This window comes from Penicillium expansum (assembly GCF_000769745.1).
Source record: "Penicillium expansum strain MD-8 chromosome Unknown contig192, whole genome shotgun sequence".
Classification (NCBI taxonomy): Eukaryota; Fungi; Ascomycota; class Eurotiomycetes; order Eurotiales; family Aspergillaceae; genus Penicillium; species Penicillium expansum.
In genome coordinates this window covers 479,185-502,849 of record NW_015971404.1, presented here as the reverse complement: position 1 = coordinate 502,849, position 23,665 = coordinate 479,185, and the positions used below count along the sequence as shown (strand labels likewise).

General features: G+C 49.1%; 9 protein-coding genes across 9 annotated transcripts; 5 read left to right on the top strand and 4 right to left on the bottom strand.

The window, feature by feature from the left end:
• Nucleotides 1–465: 465 nt before the first annotated feature.
• Nucleotides 466–1,592, bottom strand: PEX2_061750 (60S ribosomal protein uL18; the record flags this gene model as incomplete). The annotated part of the gene is made up of 3 exons (XM_016743446.1): nucleotides 466–1,327; nucleotides 1,400–1,437; nucleotides 1,590–1,592. The coding sequence occupies 3 exons, from the start codon at nucleotides 1,590–1,592 to the stop codon at nucleotides 466–468; spliced, it is 903 nt and encodes a 300-aa protein (XP_016596169.1).
• Nucleotides 1,593–1,897: 305 nt separating this feature from the next.
• Nucleotides 1,898–2,733, bottom strand: PEX2_061740 (HAD family hydrolase; the record flags this gene model as incomplete). The annotated part of the gene is made up of 2 exons (XM_016743445.1): nucleotides 1,898–2,623; nucleotides 2,680–2,733. 2 exons carry the CDS (start codon nucleotides 2,731–2,733, stop codon nucleotides 1,898–1,900), a joined length of 780 nt encoding a protein of 259 aa, XP_016596168.1.
• A 462-nt stretch (nucleotides 2,734–3,195) lies between these two features.
• On the top strand, nucleotides 3,196–4,115 carry PEX2_061730 (kinetochore subunit FTA4 family protein; the record flags this gene model as incomplete). Its single annotated transcript, XM_016743444.1, has 4 exons — nucleotides 3,196–3,361; nucleotides 3,452–3,620; nucleotides 3,676–3,738; nucleotides 3,806–4,115. The coding sequence occupies 4 exons, from the start codon at nucleotides 3,196–3,198 to the stop codon at nucleotides 4,113–4,115; spliced, it is 708 nt and encodes a 235-aa protein (XP_016596167.1).
• A 509-nt stretch (nucleotides 4,116–4,624) lies between these two features.
• On the top strand, nucleotides 4,625–6,042 carry PEX2_061720 (uncharacterized protein; the record flags this gene model as incomplete). The annotated part of the gene is made up of 3 exons (XM_016743443.1): nucleotides 4,625–5,419; nucleotides 5,477–5,531; nucleotides 5,588–6,042. 3 exons carry the CDS (start codon nucleotides 4,625–4,627, stop codon nucleotides 6,040–6,042), a joined length of 1,305 nt encoding a protein of 434 aa, XP_016596166.1.
• Nucleotides 6,043–7,037: 995 nt separating this feature from the next.
• Nucleotides 7,038–10,772, top strand: PEX2_061710 (putative cell wall biogenesis protein Mhp1; the record flags this gene model as incomplete). Its single annotated transcript, XM_016743442.1, has 2 exons — nucleotides 7,038–7,061; nucleotides 7,113–10,772. 2 exons carry the CDS (start codon nucleotides 7,038–7,040, stop codon nucleotides 10,770–10,772), a joined length of 3,684 nt encoding a protein of 1,227 aa, XP_016596165.1.
• A 558-nt stretch (nucleotides 10,773–11,330) lies between these two features.
• On the top strand, nucleotides 11,331–13,649 carry PEX2_061700 (ATP-binding cassette long-chain fatty acid transporter PXA2; the record flags this gene model as incomplete). Its single annotated transcript, XM_016743441.1, has 4 exons — nucleotides 11,331–11,837; nucleotides 11,932–12,568; nucleotides 12,619–13,516; nucleotides 13,574–13,649. 4 exons carry the CDS (start codon nucleotides 11,331–11,333, stop codon nucleotides 13,647–13,649), a joined length of 2,118 nt encoding a protein of 705 aa, XP_016596164.1.
• A 447-nt stretch (nucleotides 13,650–14,096) lies between these two features.
• On the top strand, nucleotides 14,097–15,322 carry PEX2_061690 (uncharacterized protein; the record flags this gene model as incomplete). The annotated part of the gene is made up of 4 exons (XM_016743440.1): nucleotides 14,097–14,148; nucleotides 14,285–14,610; nucleotides 14,725–15,150; nucleotides 15,212–15,322. 4 exons carry the CDS (start codon nucleotides 14,097–14,099, stop codon nucleotides 15,320–15,322), a joined length of 915 nt encoding a protein of 304 aa, XP_016596163.1.
• Nucleotides 15,323–15,724: 402 nt separating this feature from the next.
• On the bottom strand, nucleotides 15,725–18,804 carry glpV (glycogen phosphorylase; the record flags this gene model as incomplete). The annotated part of the gene is made up of 8 exons (XM_016743439.1): nucleotides 15,725–16,132; nucleotides 16,196–17,961; nucleotides 18,061–18,087; nucleotides 18,137–18,240; nucleotides 18,299–18,360; nucleotides 18,414–18,449; nucleotides 18,508–18,520; nucleotides 18,587–18,804. 8 exons carry the CDS (start codon nucleotides 18,802–18,804, stop codon nucleotides 15,725–15,727), a joined length of 2,634 nt encoding a protein of 877 aa, XP_016596162.1.
• A 2,175-nt stretch (nucleotides 18,805–20,979) lies between these two features.
• On the bottom strand, nucleotides 20,980–22,343 carry gpaB (guanine nucleotide-binding protein subunit alpha gpaB; the record flags this gene model as incomplete). The annotated part of the gene is made up of 6 exons (XM_016743438.1): nucleotides 20,980–21,079; nucleotides 21,153–21,391; nucleotides 21,446–21,575; nucleotides 21,630–21,758; nucleotides 21,816–22,161; nucleotides 22,217–22,343. The coding sequence occupies 6 exons, from the start codon at nucleotides 22,341–22,343 to the stop codon at nucleotides 20,980–20,982; spliced, it is 1,071 nt and encodes a 356-aa protein (XP_016596161.1).
• Nucleotides 22,344–23,665: the final 1,322 nt, after the last annotated feature.

Here is a 23,665-nt window from a genome sequence, read left to right as displayed (position 1 = left end):
GCACTCGTGGGGTTGGGAGCCACTTATCACATTGGCGCTTGTGCATGGCGTCGATCTAATTTTAATAGGCTACTTTTTTTTTTTTTAATTGAGTCCAATGGCATGATGCACACTCATAAATCAAAAATCTGTCATACAGTCATACAGTCATAAAATCCATCAACTCGAGTTAAACTACAATTTTACAGATCCCAGCTACGGGCAGATGCAAGGAGGCAAATGAGGGAACAAGACAGATGGACATTGGGGGGAGCAGTTAGAACTGAGTAAAGAAAATTGCCTTAAATGAACACCGAACTAATTGCTCCCAGGAAAAAACCCCCTTCCGATAATAAAAATAAAAAGTGGTATGTGCCATGATCCGTCAAAAACTACATCACATGAATAAAACGCCGGCAGTAGCCCATTCCCTCAATTGAAGATATTGGTAGGAACTTTTGGTCGGAAAGATAGGAAGCGAGACGCTTAAGCAGCGAGCTTGCGGATCTTCTCCTCGACGCGAGCCTTGCGCTCGGCGTGGGTGAGGCGGTTGACCTTGTACTTCTTGGACTCGGCCTTCCACTCCTCCTTGGTCTTCTTGGGGCCGGCATCCTCATCGGCCTTGAAGGGGTCCTCGCGGATGGCCTTGTGGGCATCAGCGTAGATCTCCTCGAGGTCACCAGCGTCAATCTCGTTCTCGATGTACTTAACGAACTGGGACTTGTAGCGCTCCTCATCCTCATCGGCAAGGTTCTCCATGTACTCGGAGACGTGGGAACCGTGGATGTAGTTCTTGAGGGTCTCGGCGTCGAGCTCCTCGGACTCGATGTCGTAACCGGGGAAACGGCGGTCGGAGTGGGGGATGAAGATACCACCGTCGGAGGCACCCTTCATGGCAGCGAAGACACGGTTACCGGTGGAGGTGCGGACGAGACCAACATCGAGGAAGGCCTTGAAGGGGCGGCGCTCGCCATCATCGGTCTCGATGGCCTCGGTGAGAGTGTGCTCACCGGTAGCCTCCTCGACACCCTTGAACTGCTCGTCAAGGTTGAGCTTCTTGAGGACACGACGGGCAAGGAGCAGACCGGTGGCGTAAGCGGCAGCCCAGTTGGTAAGACCCTGGTCAATGCCGTACTTGGGGAGCTCGTGAGCGTAGGCGGAGGCGAGAACCTTGTCACCGGTGACCTCAGAGTAGACGATCTGGGTGATGATGTCGCGGTTGGTGAAGCGAACAACCATGCGGTACTTGGGTGCGTTGTACTTGTTCTTGGCCTGGGTGATCAGGCGCTTGCGAGCATAGTAGTCGGTCTTACCCTCGCGGCGGCGACGGTACTTAGTCTGGAAGCGACTATAATTGGAAAAAAAGTCAGTAAACAGAAATCTCAGGGAGAAGACTATCAATCAAAAGGATTTAACTCACCTGAAGTAGGCGTTGGACTTGACGGTCTTGGTGAAAGGCTGTATAAAGCGAGATCGCGAGTCAGCAATTAACGCTTCAGAAATTACGCCGAAGCAACTTGCAGGGACCCGGCTCCGATAGGAATCGGAGAGAGAATAAAATGCAAAAGGGAATGCATAATGACTTTTCAGCCATCAGCGTTCGAACTCACCATTTTGACGGGGTGTCGAGGGCGCTGGAGATGGACGAAGAAGAGGAAGTGGGAAATTTCGTGGGTCGACTTTGTGCGGGATTTCGCTTAGCGCGTGGCTGCATCCCCCGCCAGAAAATGAGGTCGGCGACGAGTGGGAACATCAACTTCCTTAACTATGGAAAAAAGAAAAAAACTACAAGAAAATCAAGAAAATTACGAAAATTACAAAAACATAAGAAAATGATCAGAAATTCTTATTCTTCATCCTTTCTACATCTAAAAACCTGATATTCTTCTTGAAACACCCAATTTCGAAGTATAACACCTCACAACCGTGCCTTGTCCTCGTCCAGCAACTGAAGGCCTGTGAGTTTCTCCAGTTCCTTGACAGCATCTTGGGTCTTTCCAAGTGTAACTTTCACTGTACGCATGCCGGCATTCTTCGCCCCCTTCAAGTTCTCGCCAATGTCATCAAAGAACACAACGTCGTCGGGATTAGATCCGGCCAGTCCTCGCGTCTTAGCTAAAGTGTCCATTTCCTGTAATGCCACCTGATAGATTTTCGGGTCGGGTTTGCGAAGACCTGTGTGCGCAGACGAGATAAAGAAATCGAATTGCTTCTTCACATCAGATGCATCATTGTATTCATGTCCGTCGGGGAATATAACGGTGTTGGATAGAGCGCCCATCAGGAACTGCCCCGACTCTCTCAATTTCTTCAGAGCCGGGTACATATATCGGTCTGGTGTGCGAGATACCCGCATCATCTCCCAGAAAAGCCATTCTGCATCCACCGTCGGCAGTGGAGGGATGGTAGAACCACTTGTGCCTTGTTTCTTTTGAAGTTGATGGTGGAATTGTTTCCATAGCTGGGGGTCTCTTAGGTCCGCATTGAACCCCGCAAAGAAGTCGGCGTCCATCTTGATGTCACCTCGCTCGAGCTTGTGCCAGCTACCATTCGGCGCCGTTCGCGAGATACTAAAATTGACCCATCCTGGTGGGATGTTTTGGGCAATTTCATAGTCAAGAATAGCCTGGAATGGAGATACGACCTAGAGATCCGTCAGATATATATATCTTCAATTTCTGAGTCAAGTGGCTGACTTACACACACTCCTCCAATGTCAAACAGTAGGCCCACCGGCCGCTTGATCTCTGCCATCTTGAGATGAAAATGGGGCGGTTGGCGATATTAGGGATTACTGCAAGATATGTAGCACCTTATTTCTAACTCGCAAGCTAAATTAGTTGTGATGACCTTGAAATCGCAACGAATTGAATTACTTTGAAGGCGATCTGGACCTAAAAGACGGTCTGATTGCCGAGGTACATACATTCCAGACCGAGGATATACTTCACACCAAGAAACTTTACTATCATCCTAGGATGTACTCCGTACTTGGACTATATATGAACGATCATACAATCACTTAATCATTACGATTTAAATCTTTTCCCATTTTACAGTAGTTTATTACCCAAATCAGTACTGTCCATCCCGCAAAATCGCATTTGTGGAGAGACACGTGATGCCTTATCGATAAGGACGAGCTCACAGAAGATCGCGGGACTTTTGGAGACTCAACAATGGTACTTCTCCAACACCATTTGGATTGTGTTCGAGATGGATTCGACTCGAACTATATCTGAGTTGAAATCTGCATTCATCTGGAGTCAAGTCCGCATCTTCTCCGAGAGTCTCGATTTACCCGAAGACTGGCGAAACTATGCTGCTGAAACTACCGAAGGTGACTTGAGTGACAAGGTGATCGAAGATGTTCTACACAAAGGTCAGAACGCGAATCACAATTGAACAGCACAGCTCTTTACAGATTTGCGCCCATACATGCGAGATGAATAGAATACTCATAGTCCTATAGTAAATGCCGCTGCTAAGCAGCACAATCGTGTTGTTTATTCTTCTCAAGCGATACACCATGTCGCCCAGCAGATTGCAAACCTGTACTGGTCGTCGGTCAGCCAAGAGGCACAGAGTCAAGATGCTTTTGCTCGGGGCATCGAAAAGACAACGGATTTGTCAAGGGAGATGTAAGACTCCACCCATTTTTATACAAGGTATGACAACACTGACTATATGGGTTAGGAATATCACAAAGATGCCTGTCAACTTGGAAAGCGAGGAAGCAAGCGAAGAGGATCATGCAAGGTCAGTTTATAATCGCATCCTGATTTTCTCCGATTGAAGTTCCACCTGCCTTACACCAGTCGCACAGATACCGGCAGCTCCGTGAGCGGCTCGCGAGTCTGGACAGTCAACGGCAGCAACGGCAACGGCGCCTTGATCAGTTGCATCATCTTCGACAATTACTCGAGCCATTCAATGATCCCAAAAGGGACATTCAGCCTAATCTTATTACGAAAGATGGAGAACTTGTTCAAGAATTGGAGAAAATGCGCATGCTCGTAGCCAGGGTTGGAGGCCGGATTGCACAACAGAAAAGAAGCAGCGGTGCCCTTGAAACTTATGATTACTCACTTCCAGGCTCTGATCAGAGATTGGAAGCCCTGTTGAATATGCCTTGATGAAACCAAAATACCCCATGCCCACAGCTGCATACAATGAAGTTACTTGCGATAAGACACTATCACACATCGTGAATGCCTCTGAATTATTCTGTAGATGGTAGCTTCCTTGATTATCTACTTGGATTTCGAGCACGTTGCCTGGGATACAATGTTCCAATATCTATGTACCTTCCATCAGGGCGGCACATAGTATAGCCTCATGGATGTCAACAAAAGAACATAAGAAAGGCAGGTACGTGTCAATTACGACTGCAAGAATTCAATTCTAGACCTCATAGAGCACGTGCCATTGCACCGAAGCATAATTAAATATTTTGTACTGGGCGAGGGCCTGTTTTCTCTCCAAATCTCGATCGTCATTGATCCATTACACTTACACACTCGTCCTCCGCCGGTCGGAAAGAAATAGGCTTCGCCCCACCGATATGTTGGGAAATCGACTTCCCTAGATGAGCGTTTTCTTGTCGATTTGCTTTGCAGCCACCTAATTGTTATTTTCCATCCGAATGAGTACCCTCAAGAAGATGAGGGAGCTTGTGGGAATGGGGCCATCACGTGAATCCTATAGATCACGTGTTGACTCAGCGCTAGCCCCACTTGCTAGTGTGAGCTCCCAGCACAACACGCTTGTCGACTGCCTACTGGAGACCTGTGATTCTGATCAGAGCTCCCTGGACGAGACTGCCATTGATTCAGACTCGAGTGTCATTGACGATACTGTTCTTGACTTGAGTGCACCCGCCACCATCGAGGGCGACACTTCCCCCTCCCCTTCCAAGGCTTTCACGCGTGGGCATCGCCGTCGCTCCACGCACGTTACTCGCCGTGACCTTGAGAAGTTTCAATCGGAGGTCCTTGGCGTTGAAAACCACGCCTCTTGGTTCGACGAAGATAACGGCACCGGAACTCCGCAATCCTTCACTCCCGACGATCCTCAACTTGAGGAACTGAATCGCGCTTTCGCCGACGCCGACGTCTCTTTGAACACGAACACCACAAGTATGGCTACCAACGGTACCGGCTCCGGTAACTTCTCGGGTTATGTCGAAAACAATACTGGTGCGATGAACATACCCAACATCCCTCCCCGCCAGACTCCGTCTCCTTCTCCCTCTCACTCTTCGGTCACCACCCAAATCAATGGCGGCGGAATGGGCGCCATGGGTGCGACAATTCCGATGAACGCCGGCCATCAGATGGATTTGCATCATCTCTATGAGATGGTTGTGGAATTAAGCGATGTGTTGAAAAACAACCGAGATGTGACCAAGAACATCGTCGCGAATGCGGAAGAGATTGTGGTATGTGGGACCTACGAACATGCATTCGAATTGGATATTCAGCTAACTCGAATTTAGAAGAACGGTATTGTCGATAGCTCTGGTCCGAATGGCCAGCAGGGCGATAACCTCAGTATGTTGACCTTAGGAGGATCGATTCACATCCTCATTCGCTAACGCCTAGAGCAGCTGCCCGGATTGCCGAACTTGAGCGTGCCCTGGCCAAGGAAAAGCTTGTCAGTGCTGATCACAAGCACCATCGCGAAGAAAACATGAAGATGATCCGAGAGTTTGAGACCGCCGTTGGTATCATGGTCGAACAAATTCGCAACTACTGCCAGAACAACAATATGCACTACCTTGCCCAGAAGAAGCATTACAATAATCTCCTCCAAGCTGAGCGCGACGCCCATCTGGAAAGCCGACTTGACCGGGACTACTGGCACGCACAAACCATGAAATGTGCCGAAATGATCCGCACTGCCTACCGTTTGAAATGCGAAGAAGATGATGTCCCCACTCGCGTGATCTCTGGTCTGCAGAATGAAGTTCGTGCCTACCGCTTTGCGCTTGGCATGGAAGCCGAGAAGCCTGAGGAGGAGTATGGCTGGGAATATCTCAAGAATATTCCCGGTCTGGAGTAAATAGGGGTTTATGTGCGGAAGGACTGCGGAATCGTCCCCAATTTTCCCAAGGTCCGCTTGACGCCGTGATGACTGTTTCTTTTCATCGCATACCCCTCGGAGGCGTTTGTTTTTATCTTTTTTTCTTTTGTCTCTGCTCGGCACTTTTCCCCTTAAGACATGGTGGCGTTTTTAGGTGTTTTTATTATCGCGGATACCCGTATTTATTGAGCATTATGGTGTTCAACACCAGTATGCTCCCTTTTTTTTTTAGTGTCGAAACTAAACTCCTCTTTAACATTCCGGTTCCCCCACCTCATCCACCGTGGACTCCACGTACTTAGGTATTCTTAGGTATGTTGTAGGTCTTGTGTCTTCCGCCACCGGAAAACCGAACATTCTCCGGATTGGTTCAATTCTCCAGTTATTACCTTTCCCCCCCAATAAAAATATATGAAAATATATACTTTTTCCCAAAGTTCAACAGTTTCTTAGCCGTCAAATTGGTAAATTGGTTATGTTACATACTCACGTGTCCCGACCTCCCCCGATTATGTCACCTTAGTTGCATGCTTAATTGCCCCAAGTGCATCCGGAAAGTCTGCCAATATCGCCCTCTCTGTCCCTTTAGTATCCTCTTGCATGATTTCACTATGCATTTCTTGCTGAAACAAGCCATGACATTGGGTTGCCATTAATTGTAACCGGTGTACGGAGTACTTTTAACGCATCTGGAGAGCTCTCGGTCGCAGATCATACGGCATTCCCTAGCATTTCCCAGCATTTCCACCTTATTCGTTGTCAGCCCTCTAGTGTTGTCCACCTGATTCTCCTTTCGAATCGTTTTGTGCTCATCAGCGGAAAGTGGGGGACCAGCCAATTATGCGTCGCTCGATCTAGTCCTATCCAGTCATTGCGCTCATTATACGACGCCACACCGCTGATAAACCCTCGACGACCGCTTGGGTACTGTGAACTTAGTTTGTTTTAATCTCATACTTTCGAGGCATTTCAAAATGGAAGGAGTTCAGACTGTGGACGTGAGCTGGCTTCATCATTCACAAAAAGGCAAGTCCCACTTTTTATGCTAGCACCTTTTCAGCCTCAGGTCATGGGTTGTTGGAGATCCGGAATCGGGACAGCTTTTGACACTCTCTTCAGATCATTTGTCTCGCACAAAGTCAGTATCAGCGAGCGATAAGCCTGGTACAGAGGCAGAGCCAGCGACCTCTCAATCTAAGTCACATCGGAGATCTCGTTCCAATAGCAACCCAGCACGCCCGACACCGGCCCCCTCTACCTCAGAACCGAAGCAAGCTCCCCAGAATGATGCAGCGCCAGTACAAGCGAAACCCCCAGCACTCGAGAAGAATGAGGAGCAAAAGCCATCTACCCCCTCGCCAGCATCGCGCAAGACGGACCCCAAACCTATCGGACGACGAAACTCGTGGATCTCCAGTCTAAGCTCGAAGTTTTCGTCTGGATCTACCCCGCCATCGCAACCTAGTCTGAAGGCCAGTCCCGCGAGTCCGAAAACAACCTCGCCCCTCGAAACGCACAACCCATTCGGCGCCGCCTACTCCCCAAGGGACAAGGAAGAAGAGAAGAAAGACGATTCCAATCCCTTTACTTCGTCATCCCCCAAGGGGCCCTCGTTTATTCACAATGCGCTACGCAAGTTCTCGTCCAACTCGGGTGGCCTGCCCAAGTTGAACCCCAATGGCTCGATCTGTCCACGTCGCGTAATGAACATTGACCAAAGTCGGCACCGATGCAAAATTGCGGACTTGAACCAGGCCAAACTCAACCGAGTAGCGTTCTGTGTGGATGTTGAAATTGCGGGCATCTCCCATCGGGACGATGACGAGGAAGCTCCTCCAACCAACCAATTGCGACAGCCTCCACCTGAGTCTAATAGCCACAAGCTCAGGAAGGCTGATCTCAAATTGAAAGAGCAAGACGAAGCTGGAGCTTTGAAGCATCCCCAAGCTACATTGGCTGAGAAGGATAGCGCGTCTCCCGCCGCAGCCCCAGCTCCGGTTCCTGGCCCGGTCACTGGTGATGCGAGAGCTCAGTCTAGCTCTCCTCCGACAAATACCACCAGCAAGCCATCTACTGACCCCAGTCCCAGTGGGGAAGGGACTGATCCAACAAGGAAGCAAGAAAGGAAGAAAAGGTCCGAGGCGGAGCGGAAAGAACGGAAGGAGAGAAAACGAAGACAAGCAGTCGCGAATGGTTCGGTTCCATTGCAACTCGATCCAGAGAATGACGAAGAGTATTCCCGAGGCCCATCACCAGCGTCAGGTGTCCCACGGTCCAAAACGCAAAGTCACCCGACAACCGATCCAGTGCGTATCTATCGCCGTTGTTGCCAGCTACGTGAGACGCCTGTCCTCAAAAGAGTGGTTGACGAGATCTCCAAGCCTTCATCAACACTGGCCGAGTCACCCGGCACAGTAGCAGTTTTGGATCTAAGCAATTTTCCTATGACCTCACAGGATTTGACAACATTCAGCGATTGGCTCGCGGTCGTTCCAGTCCGTAAACTCATCCTTGAAAACTGTGCATTGACAGATACTTCCGTGCGAGCAATCCTTTCGGCCCTACTTTCTACCAAGACGGTGGAGCAGATGCGCTATCGACGGAGAAGGTCACGAAGACCGGAATCTCCAGATTCCAATGACCATGAACGATATGGTGTTGTAGAAAAGCTTTCTCTGAAGGACAACACGAAGATCGGTCGGGAAGGATGGCGCCATATCAGCCTTTTTGTTCATTTGTCGAAATCCTTGAAAGCTATCGATTTGTCGGGTATTCCTTTCCCCCAAGGCCAGGTTCCTATCGATAGTCCCGGGACAACGGGCCAAGCCCAGTCAACTATGGCCGATGTGAGCATTATCTTCGCGAGTGCCCTGGCAGAGCGCTTTGCTGGGGATCATCTTGAAGAACTACTCATGAGCGAGTGTTATCCTTCGGTCAACGCTGTAAAGCAAATCTGCCAGGCGACCACCAAAATGGGTTTGCGAAGACTTGGCTTTGCGAACAATGGTCTGACAAGAGAGGGTCTGGAGCATGTGGTCGAGTACCTCAAAGCCGGACAGTGCGAGGGACTGGATCTAGGTGGCAACGCTATCAAGGATGATCTCGATATTGTCACGGACGCGATTGAACCTGAGACGCCACTTTACGCGCTGAGCCTGGCGGATTGCTCCCTCAATCCTTCGGTGATTTTCCCATTGCTCCAATCGCTTGCGCAGATTCATAATCTCCGGTTCATTGACTTCTCTCACAATCGAGAGTTATTCGCGTCGCAGCCTAGCGCGCTGGGGGCATTCCGTCGCTTCCTGCCGAAAATGACGTCTTTGAAGCGCTTCCATCTCGCTGATGTCGACTTGTCGCCAGATCATGTCATTGGTCTTGCTGAGGTATTGCCAGAGTGCCCCAGCCTGTGTCATCTGAATATTTTGGAGAATGAACAAATTGTAGATCTGGCCTCTACCACAGACCCCGTTGCCCAGGAAGAAGCATGTGCTGTGTATGCGTCTATGATGGCAGCCGTCCGTGTTTCACGGACAATCATTGCAGTCGATATCGATGTTCCCGTTGCAGAAAACAACGAAGTTGTCAAAGCTCTAGGGTCCCAGATTGTGGCTTACTCGCTACGGAATCTTGAGGGTGGCGCCATTGCAGAAGAGCTTTCTGACTCTACTCCTCCACTTGAGGATGTCCCTATACCAGAAATCTTACAACACATTGTCGGACACGCTGGTGTTTCCGAAGAGCCTTATGATGATGAAGATGAGGCCGCTCCTGATGAGGACTACGTTATTGGGGGCACAGGTGTTGTCAAAGCATTGGGTGTTTGTCTCGGGAACCTGGACCAGCACGGTCTCGATGTTCTCGGAGAGCAATCTTTACCGGCGAGTGGTACCACAACACCCCGACGCCGTAAGTCTCGAGGTGTTCCTACCAAGCGGCCTCGCGACATGTCGAAGAATCTACTGGAATCTGCGCGCAATATCAGAGTTCGGATCCAGTCAGCTCTTATTCGCGAAGATCGTGCTGGTAATGACGCGAATTATCGCCGCCTGCAATTTTTGGACGTGACATTGCAAAGGATGATCCAACGCTTTGAGGATGAATACCCAGAAACTCGTGTCATTCCTCCGCTCTCGCCTGCTGTTCCGGTTCCCGACACCATCTCCCAACACTCTGGCGATGACGATGGAACCGGCTCTATCGGTGCTAGCGGTAATCTCAACAGCAGTCAGCTTGACGAGACTGGTGGCGACGAGGAAGACGCCGAACACTATGCCGTTCGCCTCTCTCGCACTAGCTCTATGACCTCCCTCCACTCTCGGGCCATGACCTCCCAAGAAGGACACATCCACCGCATCGGCCAGAACCTCCGCCGCGACTTCCTCAAACCGTCTCTAGTCCCTGGCGACGGCGACGAAGATTTCGAGTACGGAGGCGATGATTCGCACATCGTCGCTCTCCGGCAAAAGCTCGATCTTCTGCATCACGAGCAGTCTTTGTCTCAATTCGATGATTTTGACGCCGACATGGCCTATAATCATCTCGGGACTACCGTTGATGAACTCTATGCTGCTCAGCAACAAGACGCCGAAGGATTCGAGCGCTTCAAGCAGTCCCAGATTGCCGCCCAGATCAATAGTGGTATACGTCCCAGGGATAATTTAAATCCCAGGACAGGCTGCGATGAACCAGAGAGCAAGTCCTCTCCTTAGGTTCTCTTATTTTCATTTTCATCTTGATTTACCATCTTGACCCCTTATGTATTCTTTTGCAAGCTTGCGTTTTATTATACCTGTATATACTCCATGCGCGCGTGTCTTTTGAGTATATTCTACTCAGCCCGGTCTTTTGTATATACGTGGCGGGCACGAAAGGGGCGGAATCCTATTATTAGCATCTTCATTGTCATTGCCACTACTTTGTTTCTGCGTGACTACATGTGGTTATTTCAGGGCTGTACTACTCTTTATAATCAAGGAATTCCCCCATCTCCATGTATGCTTCTCTCATTAAATGGGTTAGAGTACATCTTCCAAGTAGTAATATGTAATATGGTATTGGCTGCCTTAGGCCAGTGAGATTACCTGAAAGTGGGTTCCTCGGCTGAACATCCCCAGTTTCCTGGGGTATCACATGTCACCTCCGTCATGGCAATGGCCTATTTCTCCTCAACTCCCCCAAATCCTTCAACTTCCTCAACCCACCCAACTCACTCAACAGCGGACATGTATGCGCCCGGATCTGGCTGATCAGCATCCAACAGCTTCGCCATGGCCGCTCAGTCCAAACTACTACCGCCCGAACGCTCCATCAAGCAGATCCTCTCCAGGCTAACAACCCTCTACCTGCGAAACCGCACCCACATTTCACGCGCCGTATATCTTGCCCTCTTCGCCGCGCTCGCCAAACGAATCCACAATGCCATCTCCGAACAGAAAGCCGCGTCACAGCAGGTAGACCTGCGCCGACGGCCCGGCACTAGCAGTCTAGGCGATGAGGAACAACCCCGCAAGAAGCGCGTGGAGATCAACCGGGAATTCTTTAAGAACTTGCTCCGCTTACTGAAGATCGTCATACCTGGATGGCGAAGCAAAGAGCTACGACTGCTGGTGAGCCACAGCGTCTTCCTGGTGCTGCGGACGGTGCTTAGTTTGTACGTCGCCGAGCTGGATGGAAGACTTGTGAGCAACTTGGTGCGCGGTAAAGGGAAGGATTTCTTGCTCGGTCTTTTCTGGTGGATGATTGTGGCTGTCCCTGCTACCTTCACTAATTCTATGGTAAGCCCTTGGTATTGGGACCTGGGTTTCGAGTCTGCGGTGCTGGCACGCGACCGTTCAATACATTTGCTGACTCGATGATTTGCCGTATTAGCTCTCTTACCATCAGTGCAAGCTTGCTCTCAGCTATCGCAAGCGTCTCACGGACTATATCCATGAGAAGTATCTGTCCAACATGACTTTCTATGCTATCTCCGCCCTGGACGATCGAATAAAGAACCCCGACCAGCTTGTCACGGTTGATGTGTCTCGCTTCTCGGACAGTCTGGCAGAACTATACTCCAATTTGGCTAAGCCTATTCTCGATATGGCTATTTACAATTACTCGCTCTCCAAGAATGTCGGCGGTGAAGGGTTGTTCATCATGAGCCTGCTAGTGCAGTTGTCCGCCAACGTTATGCGTATGCTGACTCCACCATTTGGCAAATATGTTGCCGATGAGGCCCGGCTGGAGGGCGAGTTCCGTTTCCTTCATTCACGGCTTATTGATTACAGCGAAGAAGTCGCGCTATACCATGGCCATGAGGCTGAGAAGGATACCCTGGACAAGGGTTATTTCACGCTGATCAAGCATGTGAACCGCATTCTGCGCCGGCGTCTTTACCATGGATTCATGGAGGACTTTGTGATTAAATATTTCTGGGGAGCTATGGGCTTGGTACTCTGCAGTGTGCCTGTATTCTTCAAGATTCCCGGTCAGGCTACTCGCAGCATGGGAGACCACACTGAAAGTAAGTTGTTGTCCTTTGATATTGAATTTTCACATTCTGATTACTCTCAGGCTTCGTCACAAATCGTCGAATGTTGCTTTCCTCCTCGGATGCCTTTGGCCGATTGATGTTCTCCTACAAAGAAATCTCGGAGCTGGCAGGCTACACTTCGCGTGTCTCCTCATTACTGGAAGTGATGGACGACCTCCTCGCTGGAAGGTTCGAGAAGAAGCTGGTATCTTCCGCTTCAACGGAAGAGAATGCGGCGGTGCTGTCTGGTCGGGGTAAAGTCATAGAAAGCGACGCAATTGAGTTCACCGATGTACCGATCGTATCCCCCAACGGTGACGTATTGGTGCGTAAGCTTTCTTTCACTGTTAACCCTGGTGACCACCTTTTGATTGTCGGACCCAACGGGTGCGGCAAATCGTCTCTCTTCCGGATCCTGGGCGGGCTCTGGCCGGTATACGGAGGTACGCTGAAGAAACCCCCTTTCCAGGATATTTTCTACATTCCCCAGCGACCATACCTGTCCCGTGGCACCCTGCGGCAGCAAGTGATCTACCCAGATGGAGTGCGCGAGATGCGCGCCAAGGGTGTCACTGACGCCGATCTCTACGAGGTCCTATCAGTGGTTGAGATCGAGTCCGTCGTAGACCGTCCTGGAGGCTGGGATGCAGAGGAGGAATGGCGCGACGTGTTATCCGGTGGTCTGCAGCAGCGCATTGCTATGGCTCGATTGTTCTACCACCGACCCAAGTTTGCCATTTTGGACGAGTGTACATCCTCGGTGACGCTGGAAATTGAGAAGGTTATGTATGAGACGGCCAAGAAACTTGGTACCACGCTCATGACTGTCTCGCACCGACGCAGTCTCTGGAAGTATCACCAGAAGATCCTGCAGTTTGATGGCCAGGGCGGCTACATCTTCACCAGTCTAGACTGGGAGCGGCGCTTGAAGCTCGAAGAGTAAGTTTCCCCAATTTCCCAATTTTCCATGCCGAACGCCTATTAACTTTGTCACAGTGAGAAGGAAGAATTGGACTTGCAGTTACGGGCTGTACCAGAATTGCAACGTCGGGTTGCTGAATTAACGGCTTAGATTACTTCCTACTATTTATACTATTTATACTATTTGACAGTCTCTTAGCGTTGAAATGTATGATGTATATCATGCATCCACTTACAATGACATTGACCAATCTCATCAAAGACTCAGCCTCGGCCTTCCACTATTCGGCATTTTTTATGCGGACCCCTGGTGACAGCCAATCAGCGCCTGTTATATCAACCCTCGAATTCTCACGATGTTCAGATGAGCCCCCCTTTGCGGCCCACACTGATGTCGTTAGATATCCCTACGTCATATTCCTGGTCCATCTTGTTTGCCACGAAGAATACCAGGTTCTTGAAGAATTCGTACTTAGGATCGTGACTTGGTTGTTTTGCTTCATTTCCTTTAACTTGTACTCCGTATCTTTCCAATTCCCTCCAATTCTCTCCATATACCTACTCACCTATAGAACAACCCCCTAAACTCTATACCAAAATGGCTATCTCACAGGCAACCCCCCAAAAGAGAAAGATCATCATCTTCTCCGGTATGAAAACCTTTTACTATTCACTATCGTCGAGAAACCCTACCCTATACCCTCCCAATCCTAGTCCAAACCCTTCAATTCCAACCACAAAGCCCTAATTCCACACAACATGAACCCCGAAACTAACAAACCCCAGACTTCGACGGCACAATCTTCCTCCAAGACACCGGGCACGTCCTAGTAGACAATCTCGGCTGCGGTGCAGCCTACCGCAACAAACTCGAAGAGCAATTTAAAACCGGCGAGCGAACCTTCCGCGAAATCTCCGACGACATGTGGGGATCCCTCAGCATCCCCTTCGGCGACGGCTTCGACATAATGGAAAAGAACCTCGAACTTGACCCCGGCTTCCGCGAATTCCACCAGTACTGCGTGCGCGAGGGTTTCCCCTTCAACGTAATCAGCGCAGGTCTAAAACCCGTTCTGCAGCGCACGCTGGATCTTTTCCTAGGCGAGAAAGAGGTATGTTGTTTTCAATTCCACTCCCTCCCAATCAATACCCTAATACCCCGATACATAATTAAAGCCATCTTCCACAATCAACACCTTCTAATAATCTCACTCCAAATCCCACAGGCCTCGACAATCCAAATCGTCGCAAACGACCTAAAAGCACCAGGCGGTATCCCGTGGAAACCCATCTGGCGCGACAATACCGATTCCGGCCACGACAAAGCCGAGAGCGTGAACCAAGGACGCACAAAAGCACAAGCAGAATGCGAGCCCGGCGAGATCCCGCTGATCATCTTCATTGGCGATGGCGTGTCTGATCTCGCCGCCGCCCGCGAGGCTGATGTCCTCTTTGCTCGCCGCGGTCTACGCCTCGAGGAGTATTGTCTCGAACATAACATCGCGTATACGCCGTTTGATAGCTTCGCTGATGTTAAGAGGGAGGTTGAGGCTATTAGTCTGGAGGATCAGAAGAAGACGGGTGGAGTTGGCAAACCCGTGCGGTATAACCCGCGTGCGAATATGTGGAGGAGAATTTCTAGTAAAGAGGCTGTATGTTTCTCATTGCCCATACTTTCCTAAAAGATGAAAATGCTAATGGTGGCGATTGCAGGTTCCGACGCTTATGGCTACGGCTACGCCTTCGCGGGATGAGAAGATGGCGCTTTGGCCGGGTTATTTCTCGGAGCCTAAACAGCCTCATGAGCCGACGATTCAGGAGTGAGGTTGTTGCTCTAATTATTTGATGTATATTTTATGGGTTGACGTTCTCATGTTTGGATTTCGTTTTGCTTTTGCTTTTGGCATGGAGTGGGTGTTGGTTCGATATTTCAGTCATTATTGCCTCGAAGTAGGATATATCTTCTGGGTTTGTACATTGTGCTGTATATCGAGATTGGGTGGTATATATACCTAGTTCTACATAAACCAATTGCATATAATGTCTTCTAATTAAATGATGGATGATCTGTATAACTGAACCTGTAAAAAGATCGGTGTACTATTAATGCTAAGGATATTGAACAAAGCAATGCTGAAAGAGGCATAGAACTAATGAAAAACTCATCACAATCATCAAATCAAAAGAAAAATGACTTGACACCTCCCATGTCAAACCACAACCTGTTTATTCCGTAACATCGAGAGGCTCGACATTCCAGATACTATCAGCGTACTCATTAGTAACGCGATCCATAGAGAAGAATCCCATGCGCGCGACAGAGGTAATCGACTTGGCCAGCCACTCCTCCTGATTCTGGAATGCCTCGTCGACCATCTCGTGCGTGGTGATGTAGGAGTTGAAATCGTCCGAGACGAGATAGTAGTCGCCGTGCTCTTCGATGGAGCTTGTGAGCGCAGAGAAGTCAGCTTTGTCGCCGAACACGTTGTCTTTAATTGCGGTGAACACGCGCTCCAGCTGTGGGTCCAGCTTGAAGTTGCCATAGAAGTGTCGGTGGCGCAGGTCCTCGACGTCTTCGGCGAGATTGCCGAAGAGGAAGATGTTCTGCTCGCCGATTTCGCGGGTGATCTCGATCTATAAGTTGGGTTAGTATTACTGGGATGAAGTTTGATGTAGGATAGGTGAAAGAAGACTTACGTTGGCTCCATCGCAGGTGCCGATGATCAGGCCACCGTTCAGGACGAACTTCATGTTGCTCGTGCCGCTGCCTTCAGTACCAGCGGTTGAGATGTGCTCGCTAATGTCCGAAGCAGGGCAGATAATCTCCGCCTTACTGACATTGTAATCCGCGATGAAGATAACCTTCAAAAGATCGCCAATCTCTGGGTCCTTGTTCACTACATCGGCGACCTTGTTGATGAGATGGATAATAGTCTTCGCCATCCAGTAACCGGGGGCTGCCTTGCCTCCGAAGATGGAAACCCGAGGCACCACTTTCTTCTTCTCTTCAGCTGACATGGCTTTGATACTCAAGTAGCGGTGGATGACTCCAAAGATGTTGAGCTGCTGACGCTTGTACTCATGGATACGCTTCACCTGCACATCAAAGAGGGCATTGGGATTGACATCGAATCCTGTGGTGGCCTTGATATGTCTGGCTAGGCGTAGTTTGTTCTCCCGCTTGATGACCGCCCACTCCTCGCGGAAGGCTTTGTCATCGACAAAGGCCTCTATCTTGTCCAAAAGGGTGAGATCCTTCAGGAAGTCATAGCTTCCAAGCTTCTCTGCGATCAACGCAGACAACCTAGGGTTGGCTTGGTGGAGCCAACGTCTCGGGGTGATTCCATTGGTGACATTGGTGAAATGATCTGGTCCATAGATCTTCACGAAATCCTTGAAGAGAGTAGTCCTGAGCAGGTCCGAATGCAGCTCGGCCACACCGTTGACTTTGTGAGAGCCAATAATGGCTAGGTAGGCCATGCGCACCATCTTAGGGTGCGATTCTTCAATGATCGAGACGCGCGAAAGGATATCTCGATCATTGGGGAACCGCTTCTCAACGGATTGCAAAAAGAACAGATTGATCTCGTAGATAATTTGCAAGTGTCGCGGAAGCAGGTTCTGCATCAGCGGGACAGACCATTTCTCCAGCGCTTCGGGGAGGACGGTGTGATTAGTATACCCAAAGGTCTTAGTAACGATGCTCCATGCCTCATCCCATTCCAAGCCTTCCTGATCAATCAAGATGCGCTGGAACTCAACAATTGCAAGGGTTGGGTGGGTGTCGTTAAGCTGGATAGCGACCTGATCAGGGAACTCGCCCCAAGCCCGTTTTGTCTTCTTGAACCGGCGAACGATGTCAAAGAGCGAAGCAGCACACCAAAAGTACTGCTGCTTCAGACGCAGTTCTTTGCCTCGCTCAAGGTTATCATTGGGGTAGAGCACAGCTGAGATTGTTTCCGCTCTCTGCTGGTCCGCCACTGCGCTTTCATACTCTCCAGCATTGAATTTCTGGAAGTCGAACTCTCCGGTACTGGCCTTGCTGGACCACAGACGAAGGTTGTTGGTGGTCTTCGTGCCGTACCCGGGAATGGGGACATCATACGCGATGGCTTGAACAATCTCACCATCCTCCCACAAGTGCGAGATCTTGCCACTCTCATCCTGGCATTTTTTGACATTACCATAGAACTGGATGTCGACCGTGATTTCATGTCGCGGGAATTCCCAAGGGTTGTTATCCAACCAGTAATCCGGAATCTCCACCTGGTAGCCATTGACAATCTCCTGCTTGAAAATACCATAGCGGTATCGCAGCCCATATCCCCAGGCTGGGTAGTTCAGCGTCGCCATACTGTCCAAAAAGCACGCCGCCAGACGCCCCAGACCACCGTTGCCCAATGCTGCATCGTGCTCCTGGTTGATGACGTCCTCGACGCGGAATCCAAGATCGCTCAATCCATCTAGTGTCGTTAGCGATAGTCTAGATCATAAATTCTTCTAGCACTTGCCCCGAGCAACATCTTTTAAGCCAACATTCAGCATAGCATTGTCCAATGTACGTCCCATGAGGAATTCGAGCGACAAATCTACACCAGCGATTAGCCATTGTCTTCTGCCACCGGGTTGATCACATACAGTAGACTCGCTTCTGATCGGTGAAAGTCTGACGCTGCTGAGTCTTATTCCACTCGATGATCAACCGGTCTCTAAAAGCAAGCGCGGTTCCGGAGTATGCGGCCCTATAAAAATCCCCAAGTCAGCAAAGAACTGCTTGAAACAAGGACACAAAGCACATACAACTCATCGCAATTATACAGCGAGCGAGCGAGGGTTGTTTCGATATGGCGGACGAGATCTTTCTGTGGGAGGCGTTAAACCCGAAATATCAAGTATGAATGCAAGTCGGACTCACCTCAAATTCTTCTTTGGTGTTGAATTCAGAAGCCGACTAAATCGAAGAATTAGCATTTCAACCCCCAATCTCATCTCATTTCCTCTCAACGTACGTGTTTCCTCCAGCTGCGAGGAATATGATTAGTCCAAATATAAGCAAGTACTAGGGCCCCAGGGAAGGCAGGTACTCACGCCTCTCGTAATGGCTCAGGAATGCTAGCTTCGACATTCTTAATCTCGGCAGGCCCAAGGCCGGTGAATGTGCGCTTGTGCTTGGGACGACTGAATCCCGGGCCGACAGGACCTTGGAGATCGGCAATGGGGGCTCCTACGGAAGATCTTCGCTCCCGACGAGGTTCAGTCGGTTGGATTGGTTCGGTCAGTACAACTGCATCTGGGATGGTTGACATTATGAAAGGAGTAAAGGGGGAAGTGGAATTTAGAGAGCTGTAAGCTGAAGAATGTCCAGTACAGAAAAAAAGAAGAACAGCAAGTACAAGACTACTTAAAGAGAAAAGAGGGGAAGGGCCATATCCATGTAGTCATGACTTTTGGAGTGACACCGGACAACATTTCTTTTTTTAATTCTTTTTGGTCCGTTTTGGGTATTTTGGGGAAGGTTAGTATGCTTTGAGCCTGTTTTTTGAAGTGCCACTACATATAAAATATGTCATATATCTATAATAACCTAAGTACCTCGCTCTATATTCCTTGATTCTACATATGAGGTCCGTGCATATATGACTATAAATGCCTCTAAGACACATCATGCCATTTCTACTGCATAAGTCTCGCATAGTCTCGCATATCTGAGAGTGGAATTGCCAGACTCTAAATGATCAATATAAATCCACAGGGGCCTAGAGCCCAGGTCTTCGGCTCCGGCTTATCGACTCCACAGTTATCATCTTCCTCTCTCGGAATCCCCTCATCTCCAAACCACCAACCACCAACCATTAGGCCCATACCTATGCGTGAATTTTCCTACTGCTTGGTGATTCTAACCCCACCTCTGAGCTCACCAGATACCTACAAACCTAGATACCCCGCGAATGCCAACGCACAGACGCATTGCATGAAGCGCGTACCGTGCGCCGACGAGGCCCCAGTGCCTACCATGACTTGATCATAAACCCGGGGTAGCTGCCCAAATGAATTACATGATGGTATATGCTTTTGAGGGGTTCCAGCTCGCGGGGCCTTGGAGACTCTGTTGTCGGGAAAATCGTTAGTGGTGGGGCATGGTAGTTGCTATGATGTGGGTGGCTGTGTGATGGGATGGGTTGCAGGGGGTGCTTTGGTTTGGAGGCTGCAGGTCGGGTATTGCCAATGATTCGATGGTGTCGAAAAGGGATATTGTAGGTTTGTGGGGGAGGTATATATTTCCTTCATTCCTTCATTCCTTCATTCCTTCATTCCTGGGCTCCTTGTAGAGAAGCTTCCTCTACCCTTTATCTCTACCAACTAGATATCAACAGGAGCTACCAGTTCGCTATCCAAGCGTAAGAGCTTCTCATGACTACCATCTACACTAAGCATATCCACAGCGGACAGTATGCAGGAACAAAAGCAGGCTCGAACGGGAAAATCGATATATCGAGGCTCAACTATACATAAATAAGCCCGGGCCACGTCCCAATCCCCAACTCCGTTCCACCCCACCAGGGCTCCGGGGATCGCGATCGGGCACATGGCCCATGGTCAGCAATCCCGGTACTGGTCTATGCAAGATAGATAAGAGTCCTCGGGATGTGGAAACAAGAACGCTGAAGGACAACCTGGCAATAAAGAACAAAGGCAAAGAAATCAGAAAACATCAGGCGTGGAGGCGCTTAGAGTCGCGAGTTAATAGTAAAGTGTGATGAGAGAAAAAAGAACAAACACAGAGAAAAGAAAAGCGGAGAAGAGGAATTAGCGGGAGTAAATATCAGAGCAGGACATGGCAATGTCGAAAATAGGAAAACCGCCATGGTATGCAGACGAGGCAAAGGAAAAGAGATAAGATATAGTGAAGGCAGCCTTGGAAGGAAACAGAAAGCCCATTGGGTGGGCTGGTGCGTACGGCGTAAGGATTATCGAGTACACGAAAAGAAAGTCCGGAATGTATTCAGTTCCGCTACCGGCGGTGGCATCATCGGGATTGTCATACACTCATTCCGGGACTTAATCAAGAAGAAAAGGCACATGGAACAGAAACAGTAGCATAGTTGACTGCCCGAACATGCTACTGAGACCTTTATGGAACATAGACCCATGTTTAATAAAGGAAAACCACATTAAGTACCACATGGGGACATCCCCAGACCAGAGCCAGCGCCTAGGAAATCAGCCGAAAAAGCCATAAAGGCGCCATCAACGCCTGCAGCTGGTCAAAAGAAAAGGAAGCAAAAAGACGAAAAGGGTATGGTATGAGGGGGTCGTTGGAGAACTGTTCAGGCAGTCTCCTGAAGAGGCGAATCAAAGAACGCCGAGGGCGACGTTGAGAATAAGGACGGTGTGTGGTCGTAAGGTTGGATTGAGAGGGAAAGTGCACATACGCACTTGAGGAAATTTGTGCGACTGGGTCCTCAGGTATATTTCAGCGGCTATAGAATACCCGAGTCTTTCAAAGCATTCTGCAGGATAGTCTCTTTGACTGCTGCGAAGACCAGGCGGATATTCGATGTATCAGTCGCTTGTGTGAGACTAAAAGGGAAGAAAAATTAGTCAGAAATCACGGTGCGTGGGAACTGGCGTTGTTAGGATCATGTGAACTCACTGTGGGTATAGGTTCAGGTGTGCTCGATTCACCTGGTTGAATCGCCAGAGCAGGTACTTGGCGGCACGGTGCACGTCGTTGCCGCCCGAGTAATCGGGGAAGTAGTTGCTCAACGGTGATCGAGGCAGCTTCAAGCGGAACAAATCGACTTTGTTCAGGAAAAGGATGATACTTGTCCGCATGAACCACCGAGAGTTGACCACGGAGTCGAAGAGAACCAAACTTTCCATCATACGGTTCTGCAAGGTCTGTCAGCTCCGGTAAAGTATACTCGGTATATCAAGATCCCATACCTGATTGCTTTCTTCCAGAAGCACTTGATCATATTCACTGAGCGCAACGCAAAAGATGATGGACGTCACGTTTTCGAAGCAATGGATCCACTTCTTTCGCTCACTGCGCTGGCCGCCCACATCAAACATGCTGTGGCTGGTTAGAGATATCCCAAATCGTGTGTCGAAGACTGTTTCCACGTACTGTATGCTCAATTGACCCATTGTGAAGCGTGTCTCATAGATACCGGTGGTCTTCGTTCTTGCCCGGAGCACATCTGAAACGTCCGGTACGTAATCGGGGGCCGTTATTCGTTTCGCTTCCTCAAAGAAACTGATCATAGGTTAGAATTCGGCCTTCGGATCAAACCGATATGATATGTGGACTTACTATGGTGCCGAATCCATCAGATAAAACTCATTCTGATGTTCCAAAACTGTTGATGTACACGGGTCGTTCCAGAGATATGTGATGGCGTCGCCGATTTTGGAATCGAGCGCAGTGTTGGGATCCGGATCCACGTTGTACTCTTCCAGAAATGAGATGTAGTCCTGCACTTTCTGGCTGGACGGTTCGAGTTGGAGATAGTGGTATGCTCCGATGAGGGCTTTTGCGCAATCCAGGAGATTCTTGTAAACGGTTAATCGATACAGCGCAAGTTCTTCCACGGTGTAACCATTTTGATGGATGATCTTCATCTGTTTTACGATCGTTGATTTGCCGCTTTCTCCAGATCCTGAGTTTGAAGTCAGTCAACTACCGGGTCTTCAAGCGAGCACTGGAATACCTACCCAAAAGAAGGATCTTGCATTCTCTTCGTAGCCGCCTAGAATCTTCTTCTAGCTTGCGGTCAATCTGTTGGCTTCGCTTTTTCTGTTCCGCGTCCCCCGCGGACTCCGAGCTGAAACAAGACCCCATTGTGGAATCTTCAGTGGCCCAGACCAGCAGGGAGGAGGTTCATTAACAGCGCGCAAGAACAAAATGTGCCGGTCAAGACGGCCGGAGCCTTCGCTTGAGAAGACTGCCAAGCGCCACGCACGGGAAAGGATCAGCGCGACCAGGTGTAGAAATGGCGAGGCGTGGTATCGGAACCAATTTCAATGGGAATTATATTGAGAAGACGTCAAGGCGAAAGGTTGAGGTTGGGAGGAGTTGCGACAAGCGAGTTTGGAAGGAGAGTCGTTGAGTTCGGGTATAGCGGTTAGGACGGGGGCGGGAGATGGATAAACGCGGAGAATCAGGGATGCGTGATGATAGGTTAAGATTTAAAGCGTAATAAAGGTAAGAGTACGGAGTACGGAAGAGTTGAGTAAGGGTAATAAAAGTGTCAAGAGTTCAAAGGAATCAATGTCAGTGCGACCATCGTCATGCTGGGGGAGTGGAGATGACTTTGGGGGAGGGAGGGTAAGAAATGTAAGAATTGTAAGAATTGTAAGAAACATGTACGGTTCAGCTTACATTTGGTAATTGTTGTAATTAATGTAATGAACTCGTTTTTCCTTCTTTTTCTTTTTCTTTTTTTTTCTAATTTATAGTGATAGCTCATTATATCCTTATTTCCAATGCCCAGGTGTATATTTGAGCTGATTCTAATATCAGTGCATTTCTTTTTTGGGAGGGGGGGTTTATATATAGCTATGTATCATATAGGTATAAGGAAAAACCCGGGGGAAATTGGGCACGTTCTCCTGTCAGATCCCACCTGTAAGGTATGATCTAGTATTGAAATTCTCTCAATTTTCGCCTGGGCAATAATCACAATCACAATCACAATTGTAATCCTAATACTTCTCCTATAAAGAACACTCTTTAAGCGACCAAAAAAAAATTTAGCCCGACAGAAACAGCCCGAGTGTTCTAATTTAATGGGGCGCCACCAGATGACCGTCTGTGCGATTATGCCTTCTTGTCACAGATCAATTGATATGAAGTTCGATTGATTTTTTCATATGTGTATTGTATAAATTTACCACAAATCTCTAATACAAATCTCTGATCAGGAGTTCTGTACTCCGTACTTCGTACTTCATTTCATACTCTTTCAACCCACTCTGGAGCTTAAAAGTGGAGAGTGACGCAAAATTGGCGGCTGCCTTAGGCATCCAGGCGGGGCTGTGTTGCGTCTCAGGTGTTCGCTGTGTACGGAGTATCTGACATCTACATACTCCGTACAACACCTGGATACTCTCCATTGTCATATTTACTTCGATATGCTATGGATTTGCTAGTTTAGATGAACT